The sequence below is a fragment of the Microcaecilia unicolor genome, chromosome 10, assembly GCF_901765095.1.
Source record: "Microcaecilia unicolor chromosome 10, aMicUni1.1, whole genome shotgun sequence".
Classification (NCBI taxonomy): Eukaryota; Metazoa; Chordata; class Amphibia; order Gymnophiona; family Siphonopidae; genus Microcaecilia; species Microcaecilia unicolor.
Genome location: NC_044040.1, coordinates 89496038 through 89514764, shown reverse-complemented (window position 1 = coordinate 89514764; position 18727 = coordinate 89496038). Strand labels below are relative to the sequence as shown.

At 42.0% G+C, this 18727-nt stretch overlaps 1 protein-coding gene across 6 annotated transcripts in view; it reads left to right on the top strand.

Annotated features, from left to right (window-relative positions):
- CNOT4 (CCR4-NOT transcription complex subunit 4) overlaps positions 1-18727 on the top strand; it is an 898013-nt gene that overhangs the window by 85464 nt on the left and 793822 nt on the right. For all 6 annotated transcript variants that reach the window (XM_030215603.1, XM_030215604.1, XM_030215600.1 and 3 more), the window contains one exon: positions 5088-5285. In XM_030215603.1, the coding sequence (XP_030071463.1) occupies positions 5088-5285 (198 nt within the window). The remainder of the gene's footprint in view (positions 1-5087; positions 5286-18727) is intronic.

The window sequence follows — 18727 nt, the reverse complement described above, 5'->3', positions numbered from 1 at the left end:
ACTTCCAAGTCTCGGAGATTGCCAGAGGACGAGTATAAGGATGAGTTTTAATCCGCTTGGTTTTGTCGTAGGTTTTGTGGGGCCAGGAAAACCTCTTTCTGGGTTTCCACTTTCACTACGACAAGCCACCTGGCTGCTGATAGAATGAGCTCTGTTTCAACTCCAGATCAACCTATGCCTGCTGCATCTTCCAATGATGGAGTCTCACTTCACTCCTCAGGCAGGACTCCTGTACTGGTTTCAGAAGGAGTGGACCAAGATTACCTCAGCTCAAATGTGTCTTAGTTTTTCTATTGCACAGTTACAACCTGGACTTCACTACAGATTTTTCTTGCAGTACTACTACTACTACTATTTAGCATTTCTATAGCGCTACAAGGCATACGCAGCGCTGCACAAACATAGAAGAAAGACAGTCCCTGCTCAAAGAGCTTACAATCTAATAGACAAAAAATAAATAAAGTAGCAAATCAAATCAATTAATGTGAACCGGAAGGAAGAGAGGAGGGTAGGTGGAGGCGAGTGGTTACAAGTGGTTACGAGTCAAAAGCAATGTTACATGCAAGCTCAAACACTGTCAGGCAGTTCTTGCCACCTTGCCAACGCTGCTTCCTTTAGGCACAGTCGAGTCTGTCCCCAGTTGCAATTGGGGAATGGGACGTTGTTCCCTTTGCTTTGTAGTTCTAACCAGAGAGCTTCCTTCCAGCTGAGTTTGGACATCATAAGAGTCTAGGGTGTTTACGGTTCAGCTTTTCACAATGGGAACCTTGCAGTGTGTAATAGTTCTGTCTGGTGGGGAGAGTTTCTAGCCTCCCTGGACCTCAAGGAAACTTACTTTCATATTCCCAGTGCTCCTTGCTGCAGAGGGATCTTAGCGATTTATGACCATGTCATTCATCCTTTCCATGTTGCCGAGGACATTTTTGAAAGGTCATGGTGGCAGCTTTCCTTCGTGAGGATGGATTGCAGGTTCTCCTCGTGACTGGCTGATTTGTGTCTCTCTCTATCAAGAGACTCTGCAAACTTCATCCAAGATACCTATTCATCTTCAGTCCTTAGGATTGGTAATCAGTGTCACCAAGAGTCAGTTGTTTCCCTTACAAATCTTGGCTTATCGGGGAGTGCTGTTCCATATAGGCTTGGGAAGTCCTTTCTTTCTTTTGCTCCTCAGCAACAGATCCCAACCCAAGTCAGATTTTACTTTCTCTACCAAGTCTAGGATATGAGAATGGGTTCAAGTTATGAGCACAAGGTTCTCTTTTTTTTTGGACATTCCCCCATGGGCCTGAGTCGTATCAGACCACTTCAGGGGTTCCTTCTCTGCGTTGGTCCCCCTCTCTATGGTTCCCTTTAAACCATCTTAGTCTCAATGGGTGATTTCAACACAGCTTTCAGCTGATATTTCAGTTCTGTCTCCCTGAAGGTGGCTATCTGCAGCTTGTAGGCTGCTAAGCTGTGCCGTAGCTGGCGGCAACAGATATCAGATCCCTTCCAGAAGGCAGACAGTCAACTGCCTCCTCACTTGCCAGATGTAGTCGAGGCAGGCTTATTTGCCAGTTTTCTTCTATGATTTGTTTCGGGTGTCAAATAAACAGACATTTGTGGCAGTCACAGCCTGCCATTTGATGTGGTTGCGCTGCTGGGTGGTGAATGCAGCTTCTAATGATGGCTGGTTCAGCTCACTTTTCAGGGCAGCTATTGTTTGAGGACTCCATGAAGTTGGTGCAAGACCTGGGTGACTTATAGACTCAGCGTCTTCCTGAGGACATGTCTTCAAGTTCTTTTTGGTTGGGTCAGGCTCGCTCTTATCTTCACGACACCAGGGCTATTGTCCTGGGCAGCCTAGTTTTCTTTAGCAATCCAGTCCAGGCAGGTTCTCGGAACTCCCGACTTCATCCGTTTGAGATCCTCTGGATTTCTACTGGTGATGGGTGCACAGTGCTGTCTTTTCTGCATATGGTAATTTCTGCCTTCCATTCCTTTCCACCTTTTTCTCTTCCCACTGCTTGGATGTTCACCATATACTCCTGTACTATTTGGAAGTGACCAGCGAGTTCCGTTGGTCACCTCTTTGCTTTTTGTTTTGCTCGGGACCATAGGAAGGTACCATAAGAAGGCTCGCCATTTTTAGATTGGCAGATGTGGGCATAGCGGTTTTGATGTCAGGAGGAGCAGACCTTTTGTAGAATAGGCGTCAGTGTGAAGCTGAATTGCTGTTTCGCATAAGTGCCATTTTATTCAAAATCCTTTTAGGGGAGCAGCTGCTCCCCTTGCACCCCACCTAGCTATGTCTCTGCATAGTGGGGCAGTGCCTGGGATGACCCACTGAGCAGAAGTGACTTCCAACATAGCCTTATGCACTGCTAAAGACTGTAGCGGTCTTCTAGTGCTCACCGTTTTAAGATTAGCAGATGTAGTGATGGCAGGATCAGAAGCAGACATATTCAGAACCTGGAGAGCCTTAGGTTTATAGGAAGGTGTCGAGTCCTTACGAAACACCCACACTGCAGTAGGATCATCAGATTCCTGACCTGCTGAGCAGAAATGCCTCCCGGCATACCTTCATGAATATTGCGTTTACTCAAATTGTATATTCTTCTTACGACTTGGTAATTCTTTATATCGTTACTATGTAAGCCGCATTGAGCCTGCCATGTGTGGGAAAGCGCGGGGTACAAATGTAATAAATAAATATAAAAAATAAAACAATACTGTGGCAATAAGAACACAAAGTTCTTCTTCTAATGACTTTGAAGTACACAGTTAAAAAGTAATCACAGATCACAAAAAACCTCCTAAAAAGCGTTAAAAAAAAAAAATAATATATTTTTATCTTTCAAAAACAGTTTTTTGGCGTTTGCTAGTATGTGTTTTAACTTTGCATGCTCATTCAAAAGCCCATCAAATACAGTCCCACAACAAAAATAGAGAGAACCCATTTTGCAGTAGCTTCTTCAGGAAACCCACTGGCAATGGCTGAGCTGCTGCAGACAAAGAAAAAACTTTAAAACAAAAACCTTTATCAAAAAACACACAGAACAAAAAAAATATATATAACTAAAAAGAGCACTGATATGCTAACTCAAACCTGCTGGAATGGTTGATCCCCTGCTAATAAAGAGCAAACAGAGGGAACGAAGCGGTGGCCATCTTTAAAGGCAACCGCCAGCTGCTATTGACCGATTAGCATGCTCAATGTCAGCCATCGCTTGACAACACACAACAGGGAAAATAACTTTAGAAAAAGTGCTCAATAAAAAATCCCAATAAAGAATTGGACAAAAAACAAAACAGATGAAAATGTTAGTAAACTGAAAAATCTCCACTCGTCTAAGGGTGCAAAACGTATCCAAGGCAAAACAGACCACTCATAATGAGACCAATCATAAAAATGATGCCCAATGAATGGTGGAATTTAAGCCATTGAGTTCCAAAGACTTCAGGCGAAAAATCCATCGCTGCTCCAAACAAATAATGCTGCATTATCCATAAGAACTGGGATATAATTCAATCCCATGATTTGTTTAAGGATTCTCGTCTGAGCATTGCCTTCTCTAGGTATCGCAACCTAAAAGAAATTTTGTGCGCAGCTGATGTGATTAAGCGTCTCCCCACTATCACAGGCAATCACTTGAGATGTGGTACTTGTTCCTTTTGTGTCATGACCCACGAATGTACAGAATTCTCTAATTCAGTTGATGGCAAAATTTATAAACTGAGATGTAACACTACATGTAAATCTAAATTTGTAGTGTACATTATACAGTGCCCTAGTGGGTAATACTATGTGGGGAAAACAGAACGAAAACTGTCTACCCGGTTAAGTGAGCATAAATCTTGCTTGAAGAACTGGAAATTAGGGGCTCCACTGTTGGGAATTTAACCACACTTTTGATGAGCTCCGATACTAGGTGATTGACAACATGGCTGAGCACATCAGACAAGTCGATCATAATAAGACTACTTTGTTTGGAGCAGCGATGGATTTTTTTGCTTGAAGTCTTTGGAACCCAATGGCTTGAATTCCAGCATTCATTGGACAGAGTTTTAATGATTAGTCTCTTTATGAGTGGTCTGTTTTGCCTTGGATGCATTTTGCACCCTTAGGCGAGTGGTGATTTTTCAGTTTACTAACACTTTCATCTGTTTTGTTTTCAAGGGATTTGTTTTTTTGTCCAATTCTTTGTTGTTTTTTTGTCCAATTCTTTGTTGGGATTTTTTTGTTGTTGAGCACTTTTTCTAAAGTTATTTTCCCTGTTGTGTGTTGTCAAGCGATGGCTGAAGTGCTTGCTGATCGGTCAGTTAAAGCTGGCGGTTGCCTTTAAAGATGGCCACCGCTTCGTTCCCTCTGTTTGCTCTTTATTAACAGGGGAGCAACCATTCCAGCAGGTTTGAGTTAGCATATCACTGCTCTTTTTAGTTATATATATATTTTTTGTTTTATGTGTTTTTTGATAAAGGTTTTTGTTTTAAAGCTTTTTCTTTGTCTGTAGCAGCTCAGCCATTACCAGTGGGTTTCCTGAAGAAGCTACAGCAAAATGGGTCCATTGGGACCACACTGTTCTGGGCTTGGAGGCTGGGGCTGTTCACACGAACACTGCACTATCCAGATAAGTCCCAGGTTTTCTCTCTGTTTTTGTTGCAGGACTGTGTTTGATGGGCTTTTGAATGAGGTCGCAAAGTTAAAACGCACACTAGCAAATGCCAAAAAAATGTTTTTGAAAGATAAAACTTATTTAAAAAATATCATTATTAAAAAAAAAAATACTTTTTAGGAAGTTTTTTGTGATCTGTGATTACTTTTTAACTGTGTGCTTCAAAGTCATTAGAAGAAGAACTTTGTGTTATTATTGCCACAGTATGATGAGATCCTTTTCCTCCTTATACTAGAACAAGAGAATGTTGTTGAGTCTTCACTTTTTGTTGTTGAGTAGTCTCATAGTACAAGTGAAGTGGATCTGAGTTTTGTATACTGACCACCAGCATTTTTCACATTATAACACGTTGCCCACTGAGTTTTTAGAGTATGTTGTTGCTGTTACAAAGAATCTCTTTTTTTTTTTTTTTTCTTATATGTTCCTTTCAAGCCATATCCAGAAGACCCTGCAGTCTACAAACCACTCTCCCAAGAAGAACTACAAAGGATAAAGAATGAGAAAAAACAGAAACAGAATGAACGGAAACAGAAAATCTCAGAAAACCGTAAACATCTTGCCAGTGTGCGGGTTGTACAGAAAAATTTAGTTTTTGTGGTGGGTCTATCTCAGCGCCTTGCAGATCCAGAGGTGAGCCTATTCTTGTATCTTTTCATGCTTCTGTGTGCCTGTTTGTAACTGCTTTATTATTTTGTTCAATCTGTATCTTCTGAATAAAGGAGTTTTCATTTTTTATATTTTTTCATTCTGTTTGGTTACAGAATCTTGTTCAAATGGATAAATGTTAATCCACAAATAATATTATTTATAATTCTTTTAATGTAAGATATTCAAGAATCCTTGAAAAGAAACTTTGAACAGTTTGTAACAAAATAAGTAATGTCATGCTCTCCCTTCTTGCTAAACAGCGAGTATTAACCAGTTTTCCAATTTTGAAGTATTAGAAAGCTTTCATCTAGAACAAGTAATACATTTTGTTGTGGTTATCTGAAATTCTTCTAATTATACCAAACAAAACTTGAGATTTCCTCTTGAATTTAACAACTTCAGAAAACTTGTTTCTTCAAGGACAAGCAGGATGAGATATCCTTACTAATTGGTGGGAGGTGGGGAGGGAGATTAACAGGCAGAACTCATACAGGAAAGCTTCCCCTGTTTTCAATGTTGGAACTTTGGGATCTGAATTTGTGATTGTGCACTACTACCTATGCTGTGGTGTTGCACAGAGCTGCATCAGTTTTCCTTTTTCCATGGAGCCAATATGATGACTTTCTCCTTGCAAAGATGTAAAGATGTTCATATGACAGAATTTTTGTGCATGGGTCACTTCATAGGTTTTACATTGTCAGGTTTTTTCTGTCTGCTTGTGTCCTTTGTTGTTTTGCACCTTCTACTTTTCTCCATATTTCAGTATTCTTAGGGGTTGAACAGGCCACTTTTTCAAAATTGTGTCATTGTGAGCAGTTGCACCATGGAGTGATATAAAGGCATTATAACATAGTCACTTTTGTTTTCCATTCCTTTTCTAATAATACCTAACATTCTATTTGCTTTCTTCGCCACCGCACACTGGGCGGAGAGTTTCAACGTATGGTCAACGATGACACCTTGATCCTTTTCCTGGTCTGTGATTCCTAATTTGGAACCTTGCATCACATAGCTATAGTTTTGAGTTCCTCTTTCCCATATGCATCACTTTGCACTTGCTGACATATGCCATCTGCCATTTGGATGCCCAGTCTCTGTCTCGTAAGGTCCTCTTGGAATTTTTCACAATCTTCTTGTCTTTTAACAATGTCAGACGGGGGCGGGCCCAGGAGCGAAGGAGAGACGCGAAGACTGGAAGAGGCATCAGCTGTGCTGTTCTTGCCCGTGCAGCGCCTTCACAGAGAGGTGAGAGGCGCTGCGCGGGCCCGGTAGGAAGGAGGGGGTAGCGGAGGCGACGATCTCAGGGGGGGGCGGCGCACGGGGGTGGAGAATGGTGGGAGGCGGAGCTGGGAAACAGAGGAAGGGAGGGGTGCCGGGGCAGCATTAAAGTTTATAAAATCTGGGCTTAAAAGTTTTTTATTTTTATTTTGAATTTGGTTTTGATGCAGGGGGGAAGCAGGGAGCAGTGGCAAACTCGGGTGAGGCGGGGCAGGGGCAAGGACGTCCGTGAAGGACGCTCTTGACGAGCGCCTTTGCCCCCTCCCTTTTTTGATTTTATTTTCTTTCCATTTGTTTTTTATGCAGAGGGAAGTGGGGAGCCACGTTTTGTTTTTTTATTTTGTTTTTCAACATGCCAGCATGGAATTTAAGGTGCAGGGGGAAGCGGGGAGATGACAGCTCAGGCCTTAACGACAGGTCTGAGCTCACGTTAAATTTCAGATGGTATGTGATTCGTTATAATCGTCGGTATGGTCAGTGCATTGCAAATTCTTCGCGTTTGAATTGGAAGTGACTCGTTTGCATTCCGTTTTCATTAGCTGGTAGCGTCGTTGGAAAATGCTCTTTAGTGCATGTGACTGTTCAAAATTTCATCGTTACAGGGTCATTAGAGGGTCGTTAAAGTTTAGTGCATCTGGGCCTCAGAGTCACATACCTTTCAGGGAAAGAAAACAGTCTGGTAGACAGACTTAGCAGAGTGATGCAACTGCAAAAGTGCAGATAGATATGATGGGCGGTGTATCAAGTAATAAAGAAACTTGAAACTTGAACATGGGTACAGCCCAGAAGATCTTGAGATGGGTGGCAAAAACAAAGTACCTCATTTCTGCTCCAGACTCAAGTCACACGTCAGATGCCTTTCTCCTTTTTACGAGGGAGGGTCTTTTGTACGTGTGTCCTGCAATCTCTCTTATAGGAAAGACTCTTTTCAAACTCAAGTAGGACTGGGTGGCAGTGATCTTCATCGTTCGTTACTAGCGGATGTGTATCTGGTTCCCTCTATTTCTGGAGTTGTCCTACGAAGAACGTGGAGATTGGACTCTTTTGACTCTAATCATGTAGAACAAGGGATCATGTCTGTATCCCATCCTTTAGTCCATGGCCCTCATAGCCTGGATGTTGAGAGCGTAGAGTTTGAATCCTTGTAATTGCCTGAGGGTGTCTCCAGAGTCCTGCTGGCTTCTAGGAAAGGTTTCACTAAAAAGTAAACTTCTATATTGAGGAGGTTTGCCATCTGGTGTAAGGGTAAGACCGATACATCTCACAAGGTCCCACTTTAACTCACATGGGAAAAATGTTCAACATAAGGCGATCCTTCACATGCTTTTTTTCAAATACATATAGTAGATGACGGCAGAAAAAGAGCTGCACGGTCCATCCAGTCTGCCCAACAAGAGAACTCATATGTGCTACTTTTTGTGTATACCCTACTTTGATTTGTACCTGTGCTTTTCAAGGCAAAGACCGTATAATATAATGTGGTATATATCATTCAATGCAAAAAGTGTGAAGAAGGGTATATTGGAGAAACAAGCCTGATGCTAAAGATGAGGATCAATTTACATAGACATAATATTAAACATCACAATGCCAACTAGATTGTCACCTCTGTGGGGCAGCACTTTACAAAACCAGAGCACTGCATCAATGGTTTTATGGTGAGAATACTAAAAGGAAATGTTACAGTCCAGGAACGTAAGACCTTTGAAGTCAAAATAAGATATATTGACACCCACCAGACAGGACTTAACAAAGATCTGGGTTTTCTGTCGTACTATAAACGGTTTAATTATACTGCTTTGTCACCCTTTTATTACCTATCCATCTTTCACCGTCTTTCACCCACTCCACTTTCCCTTTCTCTGTTTATCATCTAATCCACCCCACCCTCTTCCCGTGACACTGCCATTGGAATGTTTTTTTGCTTCACTTATATATTCTGATATTTGTCAGTATTTCCTCATTTCTGATCTGAAAAAGGAGGGTTACCTTTAAAAGCTGATCAAAAAATGTATTGTTAGTCCAATAAAAAAGTTATCTTATTTTCTTTTCTCTGTGTTCTAAAATTTCTATTTATTACCTTTAAAAGTGGACCAACATGGCTACCACATCACTTTACTTGACCTACACAGAAACTGCTTGAGTACCTCCTTCACCTCTCTTGAGTCTGGTTTGAAAACCAACTCTGTAAGGGTTCATCTCAGTCCGATCAGTGTTTACCATCACTGTGTAGGAGGTAACCTAACTCTGTACAACGTTTAGTTGTTGAGATCATGAAAGGTTTGCATTGACCACACTCTCTATCAAATGTCCGACTGTGTTGTGGGATCTTAACCTCATCCTCCCAGAACTGATAAAGCTCCTGTCATCTGAGCTAACTGATGTGGAAGGTCTTATTTTTGGTGCTGGCCACTTGAGTTGGTGAGCTTCATGTTCTAGTAGCTGATCTACCTTATATAAGGTTTCATCATAACAGAGTAGTTCTCTACATGCTGACTTTCTTCCTAAGGTTATATCAGAGTTCTAGAGTGGAGGAGTGGCCTAGTGGTAAGGGTGGTGGACTTTGGTCCTGGGGAACTGAGGAACTGAGTTCGATTCCCACTTCAGGCACAGGCAGCTCCTTGTGACTCTGGGCAAGTCACTTAACCCTCCATTGCCCCATGTAAGCCGCATTGAGCCTGCCATGATTGGGAAAGTGCGGGGTACAAATGTAACAAAAAAAAAAAAATCTTAATCGGTCAATCGTTCTGCCATTCTTTCCAAAGTCTGATGCCTATTGTGGCGAATGTGCACTGCACACTTTGAAGTGCAAGCGAACCTTGGCCTTATATCTGTGCCGGCTAAAGCCCATAGACAGTCCATCAGCTTTTTGTTTGTTGACTCAAACAAGATGGTAGCAGCCATTGGTAAACGCATTTTATCCAACTGGCTGGTAGACTGTATCTCCTTCACTTTCTGTCAGTGTCAGTTTCAGCTTCTTGTATGTCAGTGTGGAATCCTATTCAGTTTAAATCAGATGTATTTTTTTTATTTTTAATTTTTGTTACATTTGTACCCCGCACTTTCATGGCAGGCTCAATGCGGCTTACATGGGGCAATGGAGGATTAAGTGACTTTCCCAGAGTCACAAAGAGCTGCCTGTGCCTGAAATGGGAATCAAACTCAGTTCCTCAGTTCCCCAGGACCAAAGTCCACCACCTTAACCACTAGGCCACTCCTCCTCTTCTTTTTTTTTTTTTTATTTTTTAAAGTCCTTTTCAGGCTCATGTTGTTGCTCAGATACTTATATTGTTTTAATAACTTGATGCCTATGGTCAGATTATTTATAGATGTACAAATTGCTGTACCTTCATAATTAGTCATGATTTAGATACTTAGATTATACACTTTTCAGCAAAGTAATGTCAGAAAATGTTCATTCAAACTAAGTTACTCATTTCCAGTTTCATTTCTAATCAGTTGTTTAGTTTATGTGCATTTATTTACAGTCTCATTTACATTGCATATTTGGTTATTGAAGGTTGTTCATATCAGTTTTTACCAGCAGTGCATGGTGGGTATGTTTTATTGATTCATGGTTAAAGTTTTTAATGAGTTTTTAAGTATGTTTTGGGTTTTTTATATAGTCACGCATACTGTCTTATGAAACATTTTTATGTATTTTTTTTACTATTACTTATAAATTTAATATATTTTAACTTTATTATTTGTTACATTTGTACCCCACATTTTCCCACCTCTTTGCTGGTTCAATGTGGCTTGCATTCTCAGCTTATGTGTATGTTTGTAAGTTTTATGGATGTTGCATCCTTTTTATTGTAATATTGATAATTTATTGATTTCTTGTGTTATTTTAGACGCCTGACGTAGGCAATTGTTTTGCTGAAACACGGCCATGTCGTGTCCATAACTTGCTGGAATAATACTGTTGGTTTGATAAAGTGTTTTTTTATCTCCTCACTGTGTGTGTTTGCGGACTGTACTAGAGGGTCACGTCATTGCTCACACTATTTGATCCGCGGCAACATCGATAGCCCACTTGAGATCGATCAAAAGACCTGACATGACAGTCTGTTTGATCAGACAGTTGAGAATCTATTTGGTGTCTGGAATCCAACTCCACCCTCCTAGGTCCATTTTTCTTCTTTTTCAGGCTGCACCTTCACAACAGGCTGTTGTAAATAAAGATTGATTGGTTTTTTTTGTTTGGCCTTGCCATTGCAAGTCCTTATTGTCCTAGCATTGTTTTCAGTGAGCCTGGTAGCTAGGGATTCCCACATGTGGTAAACGATGTCCTGCTTGTCTAGGAGAAAGCAAAGTTACTTGTAGCAGTTGATCTCCGATGATAACATGACACGTATTCTCACACACCCTCCCACCTCTTCTAGGAGTTGGTCGTTTAATCCAATATCCACCCACCCTGCGAAAGAAATTAGATCCATTTCTGATGTTATCTAAGAAATAATATGGTATAACTTAAAAAGTGATGTAATACTAACCTGAATTTGAAAACGGAAAAGGTAAATTGAAAGAGCTACATGAAAGCCACTTAACGTGATCCCAAGGTAATGGCGATAACCATCAAGTAAGTGAGATCCACATATCTTTTTAGCTTGTAATACCATTTAATTTGGAATGCAGATTAATAATTTTCACTGTTTTTAAGAATCACTTTGGCTCCTTGCTAAATGTGAAAGTAGTAGATGCAAGGACAGTAGTACTCTGTGTATTTTTCTTCAGCAGAGTAATAGAAGTGGGTCGTCATGGTAATACAGTGATACCTGAATAGGCCTAATCATGTGGATACTAGAGAAATTTATAAAAAAAATAAAATTTGAAAAATCTCAATTTAATACTCGAACTATTAATATTCCCTAACTAGAATGACCAGCTGTGTCTTTTCAACCCTAGTCTAAAGTTGATTCTTATGTAAAAATAGGAGATGTAACTTTCAGCTACAGAACAGAATTAGAAGCAAATATATTTTACTTAAGAACATAAACGTTGCCATACTGGGACAGACTAAAGGTCCATCAAGCCCAGTATCCTGTTTCCAGCAGTGGCCAATCCATGTTAAAAGTACCTGGCAAGATCCCAAAACAGTAAAACAGATTTTATGCTACTTATCTTAGAAATATTATTGACAACGTAAATAAGCGGTGAATTTTACAAGTTCATCTTATTAATGGCTTATGGACTTCTCTTTTTGGAAAGTATGCAAACCTTTTTTTAAACACTACTTTTACCACATTCTCTGGCAATGAATTCCAGAGTTTAATTACATGTTGAGTTTGTTTAAATTTACTACTTAGTAGTTTCCTTCCCTCCACTCTCTCCACCCCCAGGTCCATCATCTCTTTTTCTTTTTTTTTCCTTCCTCTGAGTCCCAACATCTCTCACTTTCTTGTTCTCCTTCATCATTCTCTCCTCCAGCATCTCTCCCTTCCACTACTACTACTACTTAACATTTCTAAAGCGCTACTAGGGTTACGCAGCGCTGTACAATTTAACATGGAAGGACAGTCCCTGCTCAAGGAGCTTACAATCTAAAGCTTACAATCTAAAAGACAGGTGTACAATCTAAACAATCTAAAGACAAGTGTACAGTCAAAAGACAAGTGTAGAGTCCGTCTGATAGGGCATACTATATTTCACGAAAGGTTAGGCTCCGAAAGCAACCTTCCCTCCCAGCCCTGCCTGCGATGCTCTCTCAATTCCCACCCTGGCTGGTCTGGTCCAGCATCTCTTCCTCCAATCTTGGCTCGTCGAAGGACATGTGGAGATTTCCTCTGGGTGGCTGTCTTAGATGTATAGGATGGTCTGCTATATCTGCACTCGCATATCATTATTGGTGAAGGCTTTTAATCATATCCTTCACTTACTGAAAGACTGCCGGATGGTTTATCATTGTCACAAAGTGTTTTAGCTAGTCATATATTCCTTATTGCTCTCGGAATCCGGTCCACCGTTATTCTTTCTTTTTGTCTGATTGTTCTTCATCCAAATCTTGAAGTTGTCTTCGAAGTTCAAGTACAAAATGACGTCTACAAGGTACACAAGGCAAAAAAAGGCACGAAATTAGTCAGTACTACAAATTGCAGAAAGTTTTTGTTTCAATCATTTTTATTCAACTGTAGTACAAGAACATGTACATCTTAATTGCAATATTAAATTCCCAACCTCCTTTTCTCCCTTCTCTTCCCATCCCATTCCCCCCTATACTCTCCTTCTCCTTTTACCCACCCAAATCTCCCCTCTCCTCCCACCCAACCATCCCTTGTAACATTTCCATACACTCAGATTAATACTCTCAGTTAAGAATTTGACTGCGTGCCACTGGTTGCAAATTGCCCCTAAATTTTTCCCATGTTGAAACTTTTTCCCCTCGTTTGAGGAAATGTCCTGAATTCCACAGCGCTCTAACTTCAGCAACTCTATCATGTTTGTGCGCCACATGTAGACAGTTGGTGCACAAGTCTCTCACCAGCACAGCACGGTAACTTTTTTCCCTATTAAAATCAGTTTCTTGAAAAAGCAGCTAAATTGCTATGGGGCCTGCAAGGAATATTGATGCCTGTTAATCAGAATGAGGATTCAGCGTGACTCGACATCCCCAAAGATCATGAACTACTTTAATTAGATGAGTCCAAAAACGAGCAACATATGGACATGTCCAAAACATATGACCCAGTGATGCTTGTATCGAGTTACACTTTGGGCACACTCCTGAAGAGCTGATTGTTGCCCGGTGGGCATGGCTTGGAGATATATGTAGTCTTAGTACAAATGTATATTGTAGTTCCCAATATCGTGAAAAAAAGTGAGTCTCGCTGTATGCCCAGCACACGTCTCTGGACCAGTTCTGCTGTTATTTCCACATTTAATTCGTTGGCCCATTTTTGTGCCAGCCTCTTATAATCCAGATATTCCATGGAATCTAGCAAATACCGATGATGGTATTTCAGAGGTACCCTATTACGGGATCCAAGAGTCAATGCTGTGTTCAGAGTGTCCTGTACATCTTCGCTCAGATTCCTCCATCCCATTGATGTAACATAATGGTGTAACTGCATGTATGCAAAGTTATCTGTAGACTTAATCTGGAATTCTCGCTGCAGTTCCTCCAAGGATTTCAACTTTCCTTCCTCAGTGAGAAGCTGACATAAATAGTGAATTCTTAGACACTGGGGAACTCATTCCTGCTGGGAAATCAGGGTTATGAAACAACGCCAAAAAAGGTGTAGCTGCTGCTGAGAAATTGTGACGTTTGCATAACCACCTCCAGGTTGCCCTCGCTGATAAAAGAAGAGGGTTATGATGTAACAGGTCAATTTTCCCTGGGATAGCATACAGAAGTCAACTGATATGCGCTGTAGGAGAGAGCGAGACCTCCATACGGGTTGCCGAGAAGGACGTTCCATTCATCAGCCAGTCTCGTATATATCTCATGGAACTAGATATGGTCAAATACCTCACATTAAGAAGGCCCAAGCTTCCATGTGCTCTTGGCTTCTGTAAAATTGACACCGGGAGCCTGGGACGCTTCCCTCTCCAAAGGAAAAGTTGTATCTCCCTGTTCAGCAGCCGCTCCTCCTGGCTCAAGTACAAAGGGATCATATGAAGCACATAAAGCCAACGGGGAGCCAACATTATGTTGAACAGCGAGATGCGTTCCAAAAGGGAGAGCGGATGTGCCCCCCAAAACTGCAACATCTGTAGAATTTCAGCCAAAAGGGGGGAGATGTTCCTATTGTACAATTTGGACAAATCACTCGGGGTGGTGTAGGTAGTCACAAATGATACTTATAGGAGAAACATCCCACCAATCTCATCTGCACCCAGATTCCCAATACAGAATTATTTGCAAGCAAATTACCCTGATCTCTGTCTAGGTGAGGGCGGGAATCTGGATTGGCACCAAGCCAATGCTTCCGATAGAAACGAACTGCAAAGTCAGCTGAGATATATATATTAGATTTTATTATAGATATATAAAAGGAGGTATACAAAATAGAACTCTACAGCCAGCATAGCCAAATACAAAAATAACAATTACAAAATATATTGTCACAACTACACACTAATTCTTACTGGTTACTAGGTAAAATTACACAACTGACTGGTAATCATACAACTATGTTGCGAGGTAATACGGTTATTAGCTTATCTCCTGACCACGGTTATGACAATCAACCAGCCTTATGCTCAGGTAATCACCACTCACTAAACCAATCACTGTATCTCTCACCAGGCTGTCTCTTGGGCAGTCTCTCGGGAGTTGGCACAGGATACTTCTCTAGACTCAAGCTGATTTTCACAGCGAGTCTTAGTTTCTGAGATAGGACAGGTACTCTACCGCAAACAGGGGGCACAGGTCATTCCTTGCTGGTACAGCTGAACCAACGCTACTTCCTCCAGATACACAGTTCACAAGATGGTAAACCTTCTCAGGTCTCTCTCTCTCTTCTTTCTTGTCAGCTTCCACCTTCTTCCAGGGATTCCGAACAACTAACTTCCTTCTGTTCCCGCTTTCCTGAGTCTCTGATTCACAGGTGACCAGATGGGACCAATCTGGATCCTCCTCAGCTCACTGCATGGCAAGAAGTGACCGTTGTTCTTGACCTTCAAGTTGTTACATTGTGGTATGCATGTTCTGCTTCTCACATGCTGGAGCCATGTCTCACTCCCTCTCAGCTTCTCAGGGAGATAAAGGGGGGCTGGTTGCCCACAGCATGTCTGTGGCGTTACATGACTGCTAGTGATTTTCCAGAAAGCTGAATTAGCTAAATCACTGATGTGCAGGCCATAGGTTGCAGACTCCATCTTGATGTCATAGGATTATACAGGCCAAGACCAGCAAGGTCGGACACACAGGGAAATACCCCTACAGTGGTGACCCCTAAACATTTTATTTGCTCAGAGGCCCATTGCAGAGGGAATTGTTCACTCCAATTGTTTTTAATGTCCACGTTCAATGGGAGTGCTATCGATTTGTGAAGTTCAATTTAAAGTCTGAAAGCTTTCCATAGTCTGCAAGCACCCACAGGAGACATGAAAGGGAGCGCTGTGGATCCTCCATAATTAGTAGTAAGTCATCTATGCCAGCACCTTAAGTGTGCAATCTCTAACTTGCACTCCATGGATTCCCCCGTAGTTCCGGATCATCTCTGAGAGCGGTTCCAGCGCAAGCAGAAGTAACTTGGGGGGGGGGGACAGTGGGCACCCTTGTCTGCTTCTTTTCCCAGTGAAGAAATCTTCCGTTTTAATTCTATTTACCAATAAATCCGCCCGGTGGGAAGCATACAAAGTTCCAATTGTACTTAGGAACCAGCCTCTCATCTCCACCCAGTGTAAGGTAGAAAAAAGAAAGGCCACAAGACCTGATCAAAGGCCCGTTCCACATCCATTCACTACCATGTAGTCAGCTCCTGTCAACTTGCCTTGTAACATCGCCAGGAGGAGCCTACGAACTTTCATCACTGACTGTCATCCCCGCACTAATCCTACCTGATCTTCGGCTATCAGCTGCGGGAGAATAGATGCCAAATGATCTGCCAATATCCGTGACAACAGTTTTATATCTGTTATTCAGTGAGATGGGTCTATACGATTCTGGGTTTGTGGGCTCTCTTCTGGGCTTGGGAATTGAGCTTATAAGTGCAGTGTTAGCATGTAGAGGGAATGCCCCATCGTCCACTACGGTAGTGTTAAAATCTATCAGGGGGCCCATGATCTGGTCTCGTAGCATCTTGTAGAACTCTCCTGTGAACCCATCTATTCCAGGTGCAGAATAAAGTTTCAACGCCTTTATGGCCAGCTGTAGTTCTTGCGCCCTCACAGGTTGATTAAAGGTCTCTATCGCCTACTCCGGGAGCCTAGACATTCCCGAGGCCTGAAGATATTTTGTGATAGCCTCTTTTGTATTCTTATCTGTCTTGCCTTCCGCGTATAATGCAGCAAAGTGCTGCCAAAAAATTTCTGCTATTTCTTCCGGTTTAATGGAGACGCTTCCCTTACCATTATGTATTGCAGATATGGTGACTTTCTATTGTTTTTAACTATACGCACCAATAGTCCCCCTGCTTTGTCTCCATATTTATAAAAGTGATATTTATCATAAATGGAGTTCATCATTCTTTCATGCAGCAGCTGTTCAAGGCCAACTTTGTGGCTGTAAGGGTGTTGTATAAGGAAGCTGTAGGATTCCTACTATAACGTCTATTAAGCGAGATCCACTATCCCCTGTGTGATTCGATGATTCCGTCTGCTCACGTAGGCAATTATATCGCCTCACAGCACCGCCTTCGCAGTGGACCGAAAAAGTGTTGGGTCATCTGCGTGCTGGCTATTTGAGGTAGCAAACTCTTGCCACTTTACCTGCAAATATTTTACAAATTCCTGGGATGAATATAAATAAGTTGGGAAGCACCATCCTGCATTCTGTTGGAAATAAGGTGTTGGCTCAAGATCTACCCAGACAGGGGCATGGTTGGATATTTCCTCTGGCCCTATGTTGGCTGGCCGAATCCCCGGAACCAGGCCCTGGGACAATAATATGTAATTGAGACGCGATTGGGTCTGGTGTACTCTAGAAGTGTGTGTAAAATTCTTGACCCCTGGATTCAACAATCTCCATATATCTACCAGACCCAGTGCTAGACTGAAGGATTCTAACAGCGAGGGTCCTGTCAACCCTCGGGTTTGTGTGGGGCCGGATCTGTCTACACTAGGATCAAATACCAAGTTTATGTCCCCTGCCAGGGTCACCTGCAGACTGGAATATTGTTGACAGCGAGAGAGCAAATGGGAGAAGAAGGTCTTGTCATACGTAACTGGGGCATACACTGCTAATAACAAAAGGTTTCTCCCTTGTAGATTAAGTTGTAGGCCTACATATCTTCCTTCGCTGTCTTTAAACAGCAGTTTAGTTTGGCATTCCAGAACACTTGTGTAACAAAATTGCAACCCTCCCTACCTCTGCGTCCCGTTGCCTCTGAACTATAAATCTCTCCCACCCACTGACACTTCAATTTCATATGTTCTTCTGTAGATAACCTAGTTTCTTGAAGACAGGCCATATCAGCTTTGTCTTCTCAAGTCTGTCAGGATTTTGGCTCTTTTTTGGTAGGCGAAGTAATCCCACAGAAGTTCCAAGAGACTATCTGAATAGGGCGTCCTGAGGGCTTAGCCACGACTCCTAACAGAATGTGGATACAAAAATAACAATGCTGTTGCTTGTCTGTCCCAGGGCGCCCAGCCTCCCCCCAGGAAAATCCCCTCACCCAGTGCATACCAGCAGCCATTGTGAGCCTGAAAACCATACATGCTATTACAATGCAGTCAACTTTATACATACAAAATATCTCCTTGTAGTGAATTTTATAATATCTCTGTCTCCCGTCTTTTCTCTCCCAGCACTCCCCCCACCCCCCATCTTCCTTCCCTTACATTCCCTTGCACAGCTCCATCCCATTCCTGAAATGGAGGTCTGAACCACGTTTAATGCTTGAGGTGGGAGTAACTAGTGAGGTAATTAAATTCGTAGATGACACAAAGTTATCCAGGGTCATCTTGTCGCAGGAGGAGTGTGAAAGATTACAAGAAGACCTCATGAGACTGGGGGATTGGGCGTCCAAATGACAGATGAAGTTCAACGTTGACAAGCGCAAAGTGATGCATGTGGGAAGGAGGAACCTGAATTACAGCTATGTTATGCAAGGTTCCGCTTTAGGAGTTAAGGACCAAGAAAGGGATCTGGGAGTCGTGGATAGAACGTTGAAATCTTCAGCTCAATGTGCTGTGGCAGCTAAGAAGGTGAACAGAATGTTGAGTATAATTAGAAAAGGGATGGAAACCAAGCATGAGGATGGTATAATGCCGTTATATCGCTCCATGGTGCGACCGCACCTGGAGTATTGTGTTCAGTTCTGGTCGCCTCATCTCAAAAAAGATATAAATGAATTGGAGAAGGTGCAGAGAAGGGAACAAAAATGATAAAAGGGATGGGACAACTACCCTATGAGGAGAGGTTAAGATGGCTAGGACTCTTTAGCCTGAAGAAAAGGCGGCTGAGGGGTGATATGATAGAGGTTTACAAGATAATGAGTGGGGTAGAGCAGACAGATGTGAAGCGTTTGTTTACACTT